The sequence below is a fragment of the Lynx canadensis genome, chromosome D2 (genome assembly GCF_007474595.2).
Source record: "Lynx canadensis isolate LIC74 chromosome D2, mLynCan4.pri.v2, whole genome shotgun sequence".
In the NCBI taxonomy this organism is placed as follows: Eukaryota; Metazoa; Chordata; class Mammalia; order Carnivora; family Felidae; genus Lynx; species Lynx canadensis.
The window spans coordinates 75,639,139-75,652,365 of NC_044313.2; the positions used below are offsets into that span (position 1 = coordinate 75,639,139).

At 36.1% G+C, this 13,227-nt stretch overlaps 1 protein-coding gene across 6 annotated transcripts in view; it reads left to right on the plus strand.

Annotated features, from left to right (window-relative positions):
• The window catches only part of RYR2 (ryanodine receptor 2), a 767,906-nt gene that overhangs the window by 372,391 nt on the left and 382,288 nt on the right, over window positions 1–13,227 (plus strand). For all 6 annotated transcript variants that reach the window (XM_030335594.1, XM_030335595.1, XM_030335590.1 and 3 more), the window contains exons 13-14: window positions 4,545–4,709; window positions 8,584–8,705. In XM_030335594.1, coding sequence (XP_030191454.1) covers window positions 4,545–4,709; window positions 8,584–8,705 — 287 coding nt within the window. The remainder of the gene's footprint in view (window positions 1–4,544; window positions 4,710–8,583; window positions 8,706–13,227) is intronic.

The following is a 13,227-nucleotide window of genomic DNA, read 5'->3' on the forward strand; positions in this document are numbered from 1 at the left end:
CAATTTCATATGCCCAATGCCAAAATGTCACTTAATATTTTTCACGCTGATCTTTTTTACTTCTAAAACTCTTTTGGTATTCATTAGGAAATCACGTTTTCTAAGCATTCGTAAGTGGAATTATTTGAATGTTAGACTTGGGAATAGTTTCTGAAGGGGTATGCGCTTTTTTTTTCCCAAAAATTCATTTATTAATTTAGTAAATCTTTGTTGAGAATCTAGGATTTGCAGGGACTGTTCTGCTCCTGGGATATGGGCCACTGAGGTGAAGGAACCAGACATATAATTCATGCCCTTGAAAAACTAATTAATAGTCAATGGGAAAGAAGGCAGTTGAGAAGTAATTTCAGTGAAGTGCCAGTATCTCTCTCTGGTTAAAGTATTGTGAGTTATGGTTGTCCATGAATCACAAGAGAAAATGTCCAAAAGATCAACTAACAGTAAAAATAGAATCCTTTTCAATAACTCTAGACTGTGTCAAAAAAAGTTGTTTTCTTTCTGAGCATTTTTTTATGGTCCTCAGATCTCAAGATTATTCTTTATAGGATGGAAAATTAGACTATTTAAAAATGTATGGATGTTAATGAATGCTAAAATAATAGGATCTAAACACTTCCTCAATTAAATGCAGAAGGTATGGGAATTAAATCTTTATCTGGTCTTTTGAGGAAAGTTTTTACCTAATGGCAAAGTACTTATTATGTCAGAGTGCTTTTAAAAGCATTCTGATATTGGGGTGCCTGGGTAGCTCAGTTGATTGAGCACCCACCATTGGCCTAGGTCATGATCTCACGGTTCATGAGTTTGAACCCCACATGAGGCTCGCTGCAGTCAGCCTGTCAGTGTAGAGCCACAGAGCCTGCTTTGAATCCTCTGTCCCCCTCTCTCTCCCCTGTCCCTGCTTGTGTTCTCCCCAAAATAAATAAATATTTAAAACATAAATAAATAAATAAATAAATAAATAAATAAATAAATAAAAGCAATCTGATCTTGAGATTGGAAAATTTCTACTAACCTGCTTTCAACTTCATTGTCTCCTTAGTAATTCCAATTTGATGTTAAGCTGATCCAATTAATTTTATATTTCAATTACTGTTTTCATTTTGCTATTATATTTCATTTTATGTAGTTTATATTTCTTCACCTGAGAGTCCCATCATTTTATTCATTATGTGTATATTTTCCTTTATGTCACTGAACATATTTTATATTTACAATGGTCACTTTGAAGAGTTTGTCTGCTGGGTTGCCTGGGTGGCTCAGTAGGTTGAGCATCTGAGTCTTGATTTCGATTCAGGTCACGATCTCACGGTGGTGGGGTCGAGCCCTGCATTGGGCTCCCGCGCTGAGCGGGGAGCCTGCTTAAGATTCTCTCTCTCCCTCTGCCTCCTTCCCCCTAAAATAAATTAACAAAAAATAAAGTCCTTGTCTGCTAATTGTAAGGGCTATCTGTGCATCATTTCTATTCCCTATCGTTATTCTGTTTTCTTTGGTATGGGTCACAGTGGTTTTGTTTTCTTAATTTAGTATGATCCTTTTTCTTGTGTTTCACATATACTAATTTTTGACAGTATCTATTGGGTATTAGAAATGGTAGGTTATAGAGACTCTGAATTTTGTTAAGGCTTTTTTTCCCCCCCTGAAGAGTGATTTTAGTTTCAGCAGGCAGTTAACCCTGTTGGACTGAAACTCCAGTTTTGTGCTCTGTTTTGCAGTGGGCAGTTGCTTGTATTTTTGCACAGTTACATCAGCTTTCATCTGCTTTCATTCTGCAGGGCAGTTTAGTGGTCAGCAAGAATTTGGGTGAATTTTATAAGCAGACTTTGCAGATACCTTTTCACTACAGGATTTAGCTCATCTAATTTTCCAGCTGCTTGTGAGCCTTATGATGTGTTCTCTGATATCTCAAGCCAGTAAAGCAGCAGATTCCTTCCACATGAGCTGCAAGCAGATTGGGCAGGGTATGTCCCAAGGCAAAAGGCAGCCTTTAAAGTTTATTTATTTTTGAGAGAGAGAGAGAGAGAGAGAGAGAGAGAGACAGACAGACAGACAGACAGACAGACAGAGAGAGAATCCCAAGCAGGCTCTATGCTCTCAGCATGGAGCCCTATGCGGGACTGCCCTACACAGGGCTTGATCTCAATTGTGAGATCATGACCTGAGCCAAAATCAAGGGTCAGATGCTTAATCAGAGGAGCCACCCAGGCATCCCAAAAGGCAGCTTTAAAAAAATCACATGGGTACTATTTTTCTTTAGAGAGAAAAATATTCTCCGATTTCTCCCTGCTTTTGATCCCTCTTAAGGATCTTCAGATAGATTCTGGAAAGTATGTCTTCTAAATTTTACAATTGTTCTCTCTGGGAGGATTAGTCCAACTCCACTACTCTATCATTTCCCAAAGCCAGAATAATTAAAAAAAAATAACATGTGTTGAGTGAATGCAGAGTATTAGTAAAATTATTACTTGTCTAACCTGGATACCTTATTTCTAGTAAAACAGGCTAGTTTTATGTTAGGTGCTTTTAGTAGCTGTCATATTCTTGACTCATGTTTTGCCTCTTCTTATAGTTGTTCAAAGCATCTGGATTATTTTTACCTGAATTTCTCCTTCCCCCTAAGTCTGAGTTACAGAAAATGACAGGAAATAAAAGAAAGAAGGAGCATGAATGGCGTTTATTCTTTCATACAGCAAATAATCACTTTACTTTTTTCTAATGTTATTTTAGCTATTCTTGCCTGACCTGAGGCTCAGAGATAGTCACTAAGACACTCTACATGACGTACCATGGTTAAAACTAATTCAGAGAGAGATGTGAACTATTTAATAAAAAGCAAACGAAGCATAACTTTACAATTAGTAATTGTGACTTCTCAAAACACAATCCACAGTCTGTAAAGTAGGCTACCAACTAACTCCCTTGGATAAAAAACAAAAAAACAAAACAACAACAAAAAACAAGAAAGTTAGAATGTTAGAGGCTCATTGTTTTATTTTGAGGAGATAATTACATTGTTATATTTTCCCCTAGAATTTAATTTTCCCATTGATAGGGTTGGAGCAAGTAGGTTAGTAGTTTATCTTGTTTGATAGAATGAAATTGGAATAGCTTAATTATCTGTTTTATTGCAGATTCTTGGAATAGTGTTTCAAGTTATTTGCATAATGGTTAAATCAACTTAACATATAATTGTATTCATTTTCTTACATGACCTTTTGTATTAGGAATTTCAATTCATTTTAATTTCCAATTGTTGGAGTGTTCATAATCATCTTAGAGTTATTAGTACAATGTGCAGATCACATGAAAAAATCTTATTAGAACTTTGTTTTGAATTATTTTTATTTGAAGTATTCCTTTCTGTATAACAGCCATAAAGTTTACTCCAACCTAATGTTCAAAAACATTTGTGTAACTATTAGTAATTTTCAACTAATTGTGTAACTATTACCTCAAACTAGTCTCCAAAAACATTTGTGTAACTATTTTGAAAGTTGAATAAGGAAAGGCATAGATGAAAGTTAAATTTATCAACAAAAGTTAGACCAAAGAGAAGAATAAGGAACGACAAAAGGAGATCCAGCAACCAAAAGAGGATTAGATTATTTTGCTGTTATTTTAAGGACTATACAGAACTTCAAGACCTCACATGTGCCTGAAGACCAGAATTAAGCATGGGAGGGAAAACTGAAAGTGCATGGTGAAGAAGGAAGCATTAAAAGAAATAGGGACTTATATATTTAGTTGGTGTCAGAGGATCGGCTGTTCCTTCATGGCACAGGGCGCTTACCCTCGTAGCCCTAGGGGAGTGAATACTTCCATGGTCCACGTTGGAAGTGGCCCTTGTGGAAACTGAATTATAGCTTTGATCAGTTCAAAAGAATCCATCACTGGTATTAACATCCTCAGCAATATCCGTGTCAGCATTATCAATACCATTTTCATGGTCAGAATCATTAAAATTTAGGTAAGTGTTTATTTTATCCCAGGAGCTGGGCTGAAAACTTTACATGCATTAGCTCATGCTGTCTGATACTATGGTGCGGGGAAGATACTTTTGTTGTCTTTCTTTACAGATGAGAAACCCAAGGCTTATAATGTTTAATTAAGTTATCCTAAGGTCACAGAGGTAGTAAGTAGCAGAGATTGAACTCAAAACAGGATTTTCTGTTCTTCTAAATATATGCTGCTAACCATCAACGATGAAAAAATAGTCTGGAAAGAACATGAAGCCTAAGCTACTAATTTTAAGATCTCTGGTTTGGAGTTTGCCATTAAGCAATATAAAATGTTATAGCCAAAATAATGTTCTATTATTATGAATAATTCAGGGTATGTTTATCTTTATAACTTCCTACTTCAATTTTCAGTACAGCTTGAACTGCTGGAATGGAATATTTGACCATTAGTATTTTAAAGGATGTCAGAGGGCTGAATATTTCAAGGGACATATTTACAGTAAGGCAAAGTTCTTTCAATATAAACTAGTATTTTTACAACATTTGCTTATCTTTTTTTTTTTTTTTCTCTCTCTCTCTCCTTAGGAAAAATTGGATGTAGGGGTGAGAAAAGAAGTCGATGGCATGGGAACATCAGAAATAAAATATGGAGACTCAGTATGCTATATTCAACATATAAATACAGGCCTGTGGCTTACTTACCAGTCTGTGGATGTGAAATCAGTGAGAATGGGATCCATACAACGTAAGGTAAGATTACATAAAAATGCGATTTATAGCCATCATTTTTTGTGACAATAAAACACCAACAGAAGGTAAGAGGTAGCTAACACTGTGGGCCACCTGCAAAACACTATTTACACGCAAAAGGTCAAATCCCACCATAATAATCTCTTTGGTTTTTGTGGGGTGAACAATGCCAGATGTTACATAACGACTTTAAATATCAAGTGAAGAAATACACTCTTTTCTGGATTCTAGCATAGTCTACCTACTTCACTCTGTTCTCCCTGTTCCTGCCTGAGTTGTATTTCTAGAAAGCAGGAGAGCTCATACACTGTTACGGTTTAGTCCTCTGCTGACAGTCTGTTTCTCATAAGACAAGTACTATGCTTCTTGATAGTGATAGGCTACCCTTCCTGACCTGCCTCTTATCTCATCCGTGCCCCATTCACCTATTCATTGTCCAATGTCTGGGCATCGTCTTTGGTTTTCTCAGCCCACCAGTTGTACCACATTCCTTGTTTCTCAAAAAATCATGGCTTTGAAAAAAAAAATGTCAATTCAGATCCTCTACCCGTTTTTTGAATCAGATTATATTTTTGTTGTTGTTGCTATTGCTTTGTATGAGCTCTTTATGTATATAGGATATTAATCCCTTGTCAGTTATATGGTTTGCGAATACCTTCTTCCATCCAGAAGGTTGACTTTCATTTTGTACACATGAAATTGATATGCTATGTTTGTCAACTATACTTCAATAAAAAGCCAACAAACACACACAATTTGGGTTATACACAACTGTGCTTTTGCAAACACAGTTGACCCTTGAGCAACATGGGACTAGGGGCACCAACCCACAGTCAAAGTCTGTGTTTAACTTTTGACTCCCCTAAAACTTTACTAGTAGCCTACTGTTGATGGGAAGGTTCACCAATAACTTAAATAATTAACACATTTTGTGTGTTATATGTATTACATACTGTATTCTTACAATAAAATAAGCTAGAGAAAAGAAAATATTAAGAAAATCCTAAGAGAAAATATATTTACAGTACTGTACTGTATTTATTGAAAAAAAGCCATGTGTAAGCGGACCTGCGTAGCTCAAACCTATGTTGTTCAAGCGTCAACTATGGTTGGAATGCCCTTTAAAACTTTTTTTTCTCCACCCAATTTCTATCTGTCCTGCAGGGGTTAAGTTTAAAGATTTTCAAAAGTTCTTCTTGAAAGTCGCAGTTTATCTCCTGTGCCTTCCTTTATGTTTTCATAGTATTTATGTATAACTTATTAAATTTTACATGTGGTCCTGTGCTATTTCGTTTACTAGGGTACCTCTCCCTTCCTCTCCCCTCCCTTCCTGTCTCGACCCCTCCCCTCTCCTCTCTCCTCCTCTCCCCTCCCCTGTCCTCTTCTGTCTCTGTCTTTCTCTCTGTTCTTCCTCTCACCTTCCAGCTCTCCATCCCACACTATTTGTGAGCTCCTTTAGTACTATAGTACTAAATTGTTCATATGTCATAATTTTACACAGAACCAAATAACACCACAAATATTATTTCTACAGATGTGAGATGTTGGAAAGACTGTAGTGGGGCAGAAATCTTTATTTCCAATAGACTTACTAATCATAACATATCTACATTCCAGAATGGATTTTTTAGGGTTATTGTGATCTCTTTGGAGTGACCAGTGAGGTTGGAGGCTGATTCTGCTTTGATTGAGTTGGGCTTAAGTCATCTCTCTCCTAACTTAGAGCTTTGGATGGAAAGCCAGGGACAACTCTCTTGTAGACCCATATGATCTTTGTGATGAGATCATCTCTTGTCTTTGAGGTCTTTGAGCAAGGCTCATAAATTTAAATGCATTTATTCATATGCATATGTGTATATATACATATAGACACACACACACACACACACACACATCAGTAATACCATTCTTGTACCTAATAAATAATGAGAATTCCATTATATCATCTAATATCCTGTTTGTATTCATATTTCTTCTCTTGTCCCAGAATGTCTTTTATTTATTTATTTTTTTAATTTTTTTTTTCAACGTTTTTTATTTATTTTTGGGACAGAGAGAGACAGAGCATGAACGGGGGAGGGGCAGAGAGAGAGGGAGACACAGAATCGGAAACAGGCTCCAGGCTCTGAGCCATCAGCCCAGAGCCCGACGCGGGGCTCGAACTCCCAGACCGCGAGATCGTGACCTGGCTGAAGTCGGATGCTTCACCGACTGCGCCACCCAGGCGCCCCGCAGAATGTCTTTTATATCTCATTTCATATCAGGATCCAGTCAATGTTCATGCATTTTTTTGTACTTCCTCTCTTGTTTTTATCATTGACTAAGAATCTAGGCCAGTTGTAGAATGTCCCGTGTTCTAAATGTCTCTGAATTATTTTTTCCCATTGCCTTTGTCCCTTGTAATTGCCATAAATTTGAAATTCGGTCTGGGGCTATGCTGTCCAAGTCAGCAGTTCTTAGCCACATGTGGCTATTTGGTGCTTGAATGTGGCTAGAGCTACAGGAACTGAATTTTTTGTTGTGATTTTAATTAATTTAAACTTAAAAGCTTATGCCTAATTAAGTTATTAGAGAATTTTTGTGCATGTTTGGAACAGCTTAGGTATGTGAATGTACTCTTCCAACTGTAAATGTCATCAATTCTGAAACAAATCAAGTATTTTCACTAACAGTTTGGTATCTAAATCGGGATACTCTAAGTATCCTGGATTTTGAAGGCAAAGAAGAATGTTAAATACTTCGTGAACAGGTTTGTTCTGTTTATTACATATTGACATAATATTTTGGATACATTGGGGTAAATCAAATATATAATTAAAATTTTACTTTAAAAAAAAAACTCTTTTAATGTGGGTTCTTGAAAACTCAAAGCTACAGATTTTAGGAACACTTTCTGCCACCCCTCCCCCCCTACCCCATGCTTCCTTCTAATTACTACTACTCTTAAGGATAAATACTACACTGCTTGTGATACTGGAGATGAGTTTCATGCAGGGCTTTTTATTTTAATTTATAATAGTGATTTTACCGGATTTGCTACACTGCATCCTGTGTTATTTATACCACAACATTCACCAGAAAGGTTAAAGTTCAAAATATGATTGCACAAATCATCAGGAACAGAGTGAATGAAGAAAAATTCTTAACTCAGATATTACTTTCTAAGAGTTCTAGTCTAGTATCAGATTTTCCTTGTATCTTTTCTTAACAGTTGACTATGATATATGGTTATGGGAAAAATATGGGTAGAAACGATAACATGCAGACACATTTTTGTAAAGACAGAAATAAGTTTCCTTCAGGAAATCAGTAGAAACTTCAGGTATTATTTTGCCATTCTAAATACTTAAGTGGTAAATGCAAAAAAAAAGTGTTCATATATATAAGTATATGTATAAGTATGTATATAAGTATATATATATATATATAATATTAAAAAAGTATACACCACTTGAATGAGTTATTATAAATCATGCAACTCAAGGGGCACCTGGGTGGCCCAGTCAGGTAAGCATCCACTTCTTGATTTTGGCTCAGGTCACGATGCGACAGTTTGTGAGTTCGAGTCCCGCCTCCGATTCTGTGCTGATAACATGGAGCCTGCTTGGGACTCTGTCTCCCTCTCTCTCTGTCTACCCCTCCCCCACTTGCTCTCTCTCTCAAAATAAATAAAAATAAACTTAAAAAAAAAACACACCTCACAGCATAGTTTTCATTATAAATCTGAATAGTTGCACATAAAACCATGTCTGGCTCACTGTAAGTATGAACCGTTATTGTTACGGCTCGCCTTTCAAGTGTGCATCTTCTTAGATGGAGATGTTTAGAACGGAGATGGTGGGAGTAATGGCAGGGTTCTTTTGCATTTGTACAGGCTATTATGCATCATGAAGGTCACATGGATGACGGCTTAAATCTCTCTAGATCTCAGCATGAAGAATCACGGACCGCACGAGTCATCCGGAGCACTGTCTTCCTTTTCAATAGATTTATAAGGTACGTTTCCTTTTGTTGTGGTAGTTTGATGTTTTATCTCGACTTCTTTATTGGCTTTACAAATACACAAGTCTAAAATACACTACAGTGGTAAACCTACAATTTGGTGGGTTGGCAATACGGGAGCTAGGTGGTTTTATGTCTTTATTTTAAATACACTTTTAAAAAGGGAATGTAATTTTATTTTTTTTTTAATTTGAGAGACGGCATGCGAGCAAGTGGGGGAGGGGAGGGGCAGAGAGAGAGGGAGAGAGAGGGAGGGAGAGAGAGAGAATCCCAGGCAGGTCCTGTACTGTCAATGGCAGAGCCCAACACAGAGCTCGATCCCACAAACCATGAGATCATGACCTGAGCCAAAATCAAGAGTCAGTGCTCAACCGACTGAGCCACCCAGGCGCCCATGCAATGTGATTTTAGAAATTGTGTGTGTAACTTGTGTTTGATAGCTACAGGTTAGGATTATTCTATAACATACCCTTGTTCTGGACCTGTTTATATTCCTTTCACACTGGGGGTGATGAAGCCTACATACTTTGTGAGTTTTGAACGGTATTAAAAAAATAAAATGATTCTTACAGTAACTAAGTTTCATACCTTCTAATGGAAACAGTTATATATCTTCAAACTAAATCAAGCTTTTGTTCAGAGTGTTTTCTGTAACATTATACCAATATACAGTCTGGCTTGTGATGGGTATCATACATCTCTTTAAACTTGCCAATTTGAGGGGCATCTGGGTTGCTCAGCTGGTTAAGTGTCTGACTTTTGGTTTCGACTCAGGTCATGATCTCATGGTTTGTAGGTCCGAGCCCTACCTCGGGCTCTACACTATGCCTGGGATTCTCTCTCTCCCTCTGCCCTTTCCCTGCTTGCTTGCTTGTGCTCTCTCTCAAAATAAACAAACATTTAAAAAAAGAAAATAGAGGCACCTGAGTGGCTCAGGCAGTTAAGCATCCAACTTTGGCTCAGGTCATGATCTCACTGTTCATGAGTTTGATCCCTGCGTCAGGCTCTGTGCTGACAGCTCAGAGCCTGGATCCCGCTTTGGATTCTGTGTCTCCCTCTCCTCTGCCCCTCCCCTGCTTGTGCTCTGCCTCTCTCTCTCTCTCTCTCTCAAAAATGAAAAACATTAAAAAAAATTTTTAAAAAGAAGATAATTTTTAAAAAATAAGTAAACTTGCCAATTTGATGGAAAAATTTATGTATGTATATACACATGTGTATGTATATACATATGTATGTATGTATTTACAATAATTTTTAAGTTGAATTTATTCAAGAATTGTGAAAATAGGTATATTTCATGTTTGTTGACCATGTATTTTTTTTAAAGGTTCAGGCCTCTTTTTTCTTAATTTTTAAAAATGTTTATTTAGTTTTGAGAGAGAGAGAGAGAGAGAGAAAGAGAGAGCATGAGTGGGGGAGGGTCAGGGAGAGAGGGAGACACAGATTCCGAAGCAGGCTCCAGGCTCTGAGCTGTCAGCACAAAGCCCGACATGGGGCTTGAATGCATGAACTGAGAGATCATGATCTGAGAAGTCAGAGGCTCAACCGACTGAGCTACCCAGGCCCCCCTGTTGACCATATTTCTTTATTTAATTTCTCTTTGTGATTTACCCATTAATTACTTAATTGTTTTAATATTATTTAATTCATCACATTCATGTATTTTTTATATATGTGGGTTTTACTTATATGCTCATTAGTATTTGCTGAACCTTTAGACTTCCTGAATTTGTACAGTTCTTAAATATATCTCAGAAACTTTGGAATGTTTTACATAATTACAGAATATTATAAAGGGTACATTATTTTAAGTAAAATAATTTGATTCTTCTGTAATATTCATGAAAGCACTAAAATTCTTTAAAATCTCCAGGTCTTTATAATATTGGCACCTGTGTGTTTTCCAAAGTAAATTATTTTTAAGTATTCATTTTATTAATGTAGATTTATTTACTATTAAGAACCTAATTTTTAAAAATGCAAGGACAGACTTCTCTTTTTCACTGCTTACAGTGAAGGTCAAGGCCATTTAATATATCTTCATTTGTGTGTCTTATGCAGTTTATTTTCTGTGACCCTTCTGTTCCTTGTTTTCCAGGTCAGGATAGTGGTGATGGTGATGGTAGAAGGGTGTGTGTGTGTGTGTGTGTGTGTGTGTGTGTGTGTGTGTGTTTGTATTTGTGTTGTGAGAGGGATTCTATTCTTCTGGAATGTACATAATACATATGAAGCCTTCTTTTCCTTTAGGTATATTAATGAATGTATTCTTTTTTTATTAAAAAAATTTAGCATTTATTTTTGAGAGATAGAGACAAAGCATGAGCAAGGGAGAGGCAGAGAGAGAGGGAGACACAGAATCTGAAAGAGGGTCCAGGCTCTGAGCTATCAGCACAGAGCCCAATGCGGGGCTCGAACCCATGAACATGAGATCATGACCTGAGCCGAAGTTGGACGCTTAACTGACTAAGCCACCCAGAATCCCCATGTTAATGATGTATTCTTAAAGGAAATTATATAAGGGAGGAATCTGTGGTAGTAATATTGTTTAATCTTCAAATTAACAAAATATAGACATGAATTTAAGGCTTTATGTTTTCTCTGGCATAGTATAATTCTACTACCTTTGGATTTCCCCAATTATTTTTTTCCCTTCATTTTTTTGTTATTGATAAATTAAGATGGTAAATGTCTTTGTAGAGATGGAAGTTATAAACCTTAACATAATTAACAATTTTAGGGTCTTGGATTGTATTTGTCTGACAGGAGGCTTCTGGAAAGTAATTAAATGGTTACATTTATGATAGTGAATATATTCAACTTAATAACCTAAAAGCTGACATTTATTACTGCTCCTTTTTAGGTTTAAAAATATAGATGTTATATTTGAATCACCTTTGAATTTCATTTACTTCAGTATGATGAGAGTTGAGTTTCACTTTATTATCAATATATTTATGATTCAACTAAAGTTTAATAGGACAACAGGTTTAGAACAGGAATACTTCATTGCATGTAAATTTTTATTTTAAAAGAGGAGAAATAATTTTCTTCTGACAAGTCATTTCTATTACTTTTTGGGCATAGAAAGACTTATCGAGATAATAAAACTAGGTAATAGATAAGGCTGAAGTCAGCTCTTCAAAGTTTATTTGTAATCCTTATATAATTGATGATACATTTTAAATTATATTTTTGAGCATTGTAAATTTAAAGAAAAGCTAATTCTCTTACGAGGCTCTTATTGTTTTTAAAATGTGAAGTCTAAAATACATAGCTAGCTAGAAACATTTCCTTGTAATAACATATTGCCATTTGATTTGGCTTATGCAGAGAGCAGGAAAGGAAGTATAATATTGTATGCATTAAATTTTGTCTTGACTAATATGAATATTACTATACCAACTATAGTACAGGCATTCTCACATTCTTTTATGGTGTCTGTTGTGTCTTTTTAAAAATAAACTTATTTTGGAAAGATATGGTTTACAAATAGTATATTTTAAAGTTCTTTCCAGATACATTCAGAACTAGGAATTTTAAAAGTCTGAATGTCAGGAATCTTAACAAATTAACCCATTTATATGCCAGTAATATGTTTTTCTTCAAAGCTTAGAAAATGCAACGTTTCTTAGTACGATTTTAAATACTTTTTTTCCAGATAAAAGCATTTTAATTTCTTGTTTTCTGATTAATAAGAAAATTTTTTAAGTTAAAATCATTGGAATATATTTTTAAACAGGTAGGAATTTACAAAATGACAGTGAGGGTCAGTGATGTAGCAGGTAACAATTCCCTCTCTAAAAACAAAAAGTAGAACAATTAAAGCCCAGAATTATGAATCTGGGAAGTTGCATCTTAGACCTTGAAGTTTGTGGTGATTTAAAATGTGTATCAGTTAGTTTCTAAATATTGGGACCATTGGCTTTGTAGGATTTGGTTCTTGAGCCCTTCAGTGTTTTGTCTAGACTAGTTTCTCTTGATACTGGTGGTTTTTTTTTTTTAAGTTTTCATTTATTTTGAGATAGAAATTATGAATGAGAGAGGGGCAGAGAGAGAGAGAGAGAGAGAGAGAGAGAATCACAAACAGGCTCTGCACTGAGCAGGCTCTGCACTGTCAGCATAGAGCCTGATGCGGGGCTCGAACTCACAAACCATGAGATCATGACCTGAGCCGAAGTCAGACACTTAACCCTATTTTTTAGGGCGCCCCTATATTTTACTTTTTAAACATATATTTATTTACTTTCTGGGAGAGCACAAGCAGGGGAAGGGCAATAGAGGGGTCAGAGGATCCAAAGTGGGCTCTGTGCTGACAGCAGAGAGCCCAATGCGGGACTCAAACTCAGGAACCCTGAGATCATGACCTGAGCTGAAGTCAGACACTCAACCAACTGAGCCACCTAGGCACCCCCCCCCCAATACTGGTGTATTTAATATAGCATCATATATAGTTGGCGAAATTTAGAATTTTTTATTGGAATATATTAATTATTGCTGTTTGAGGAAAACTAGGACC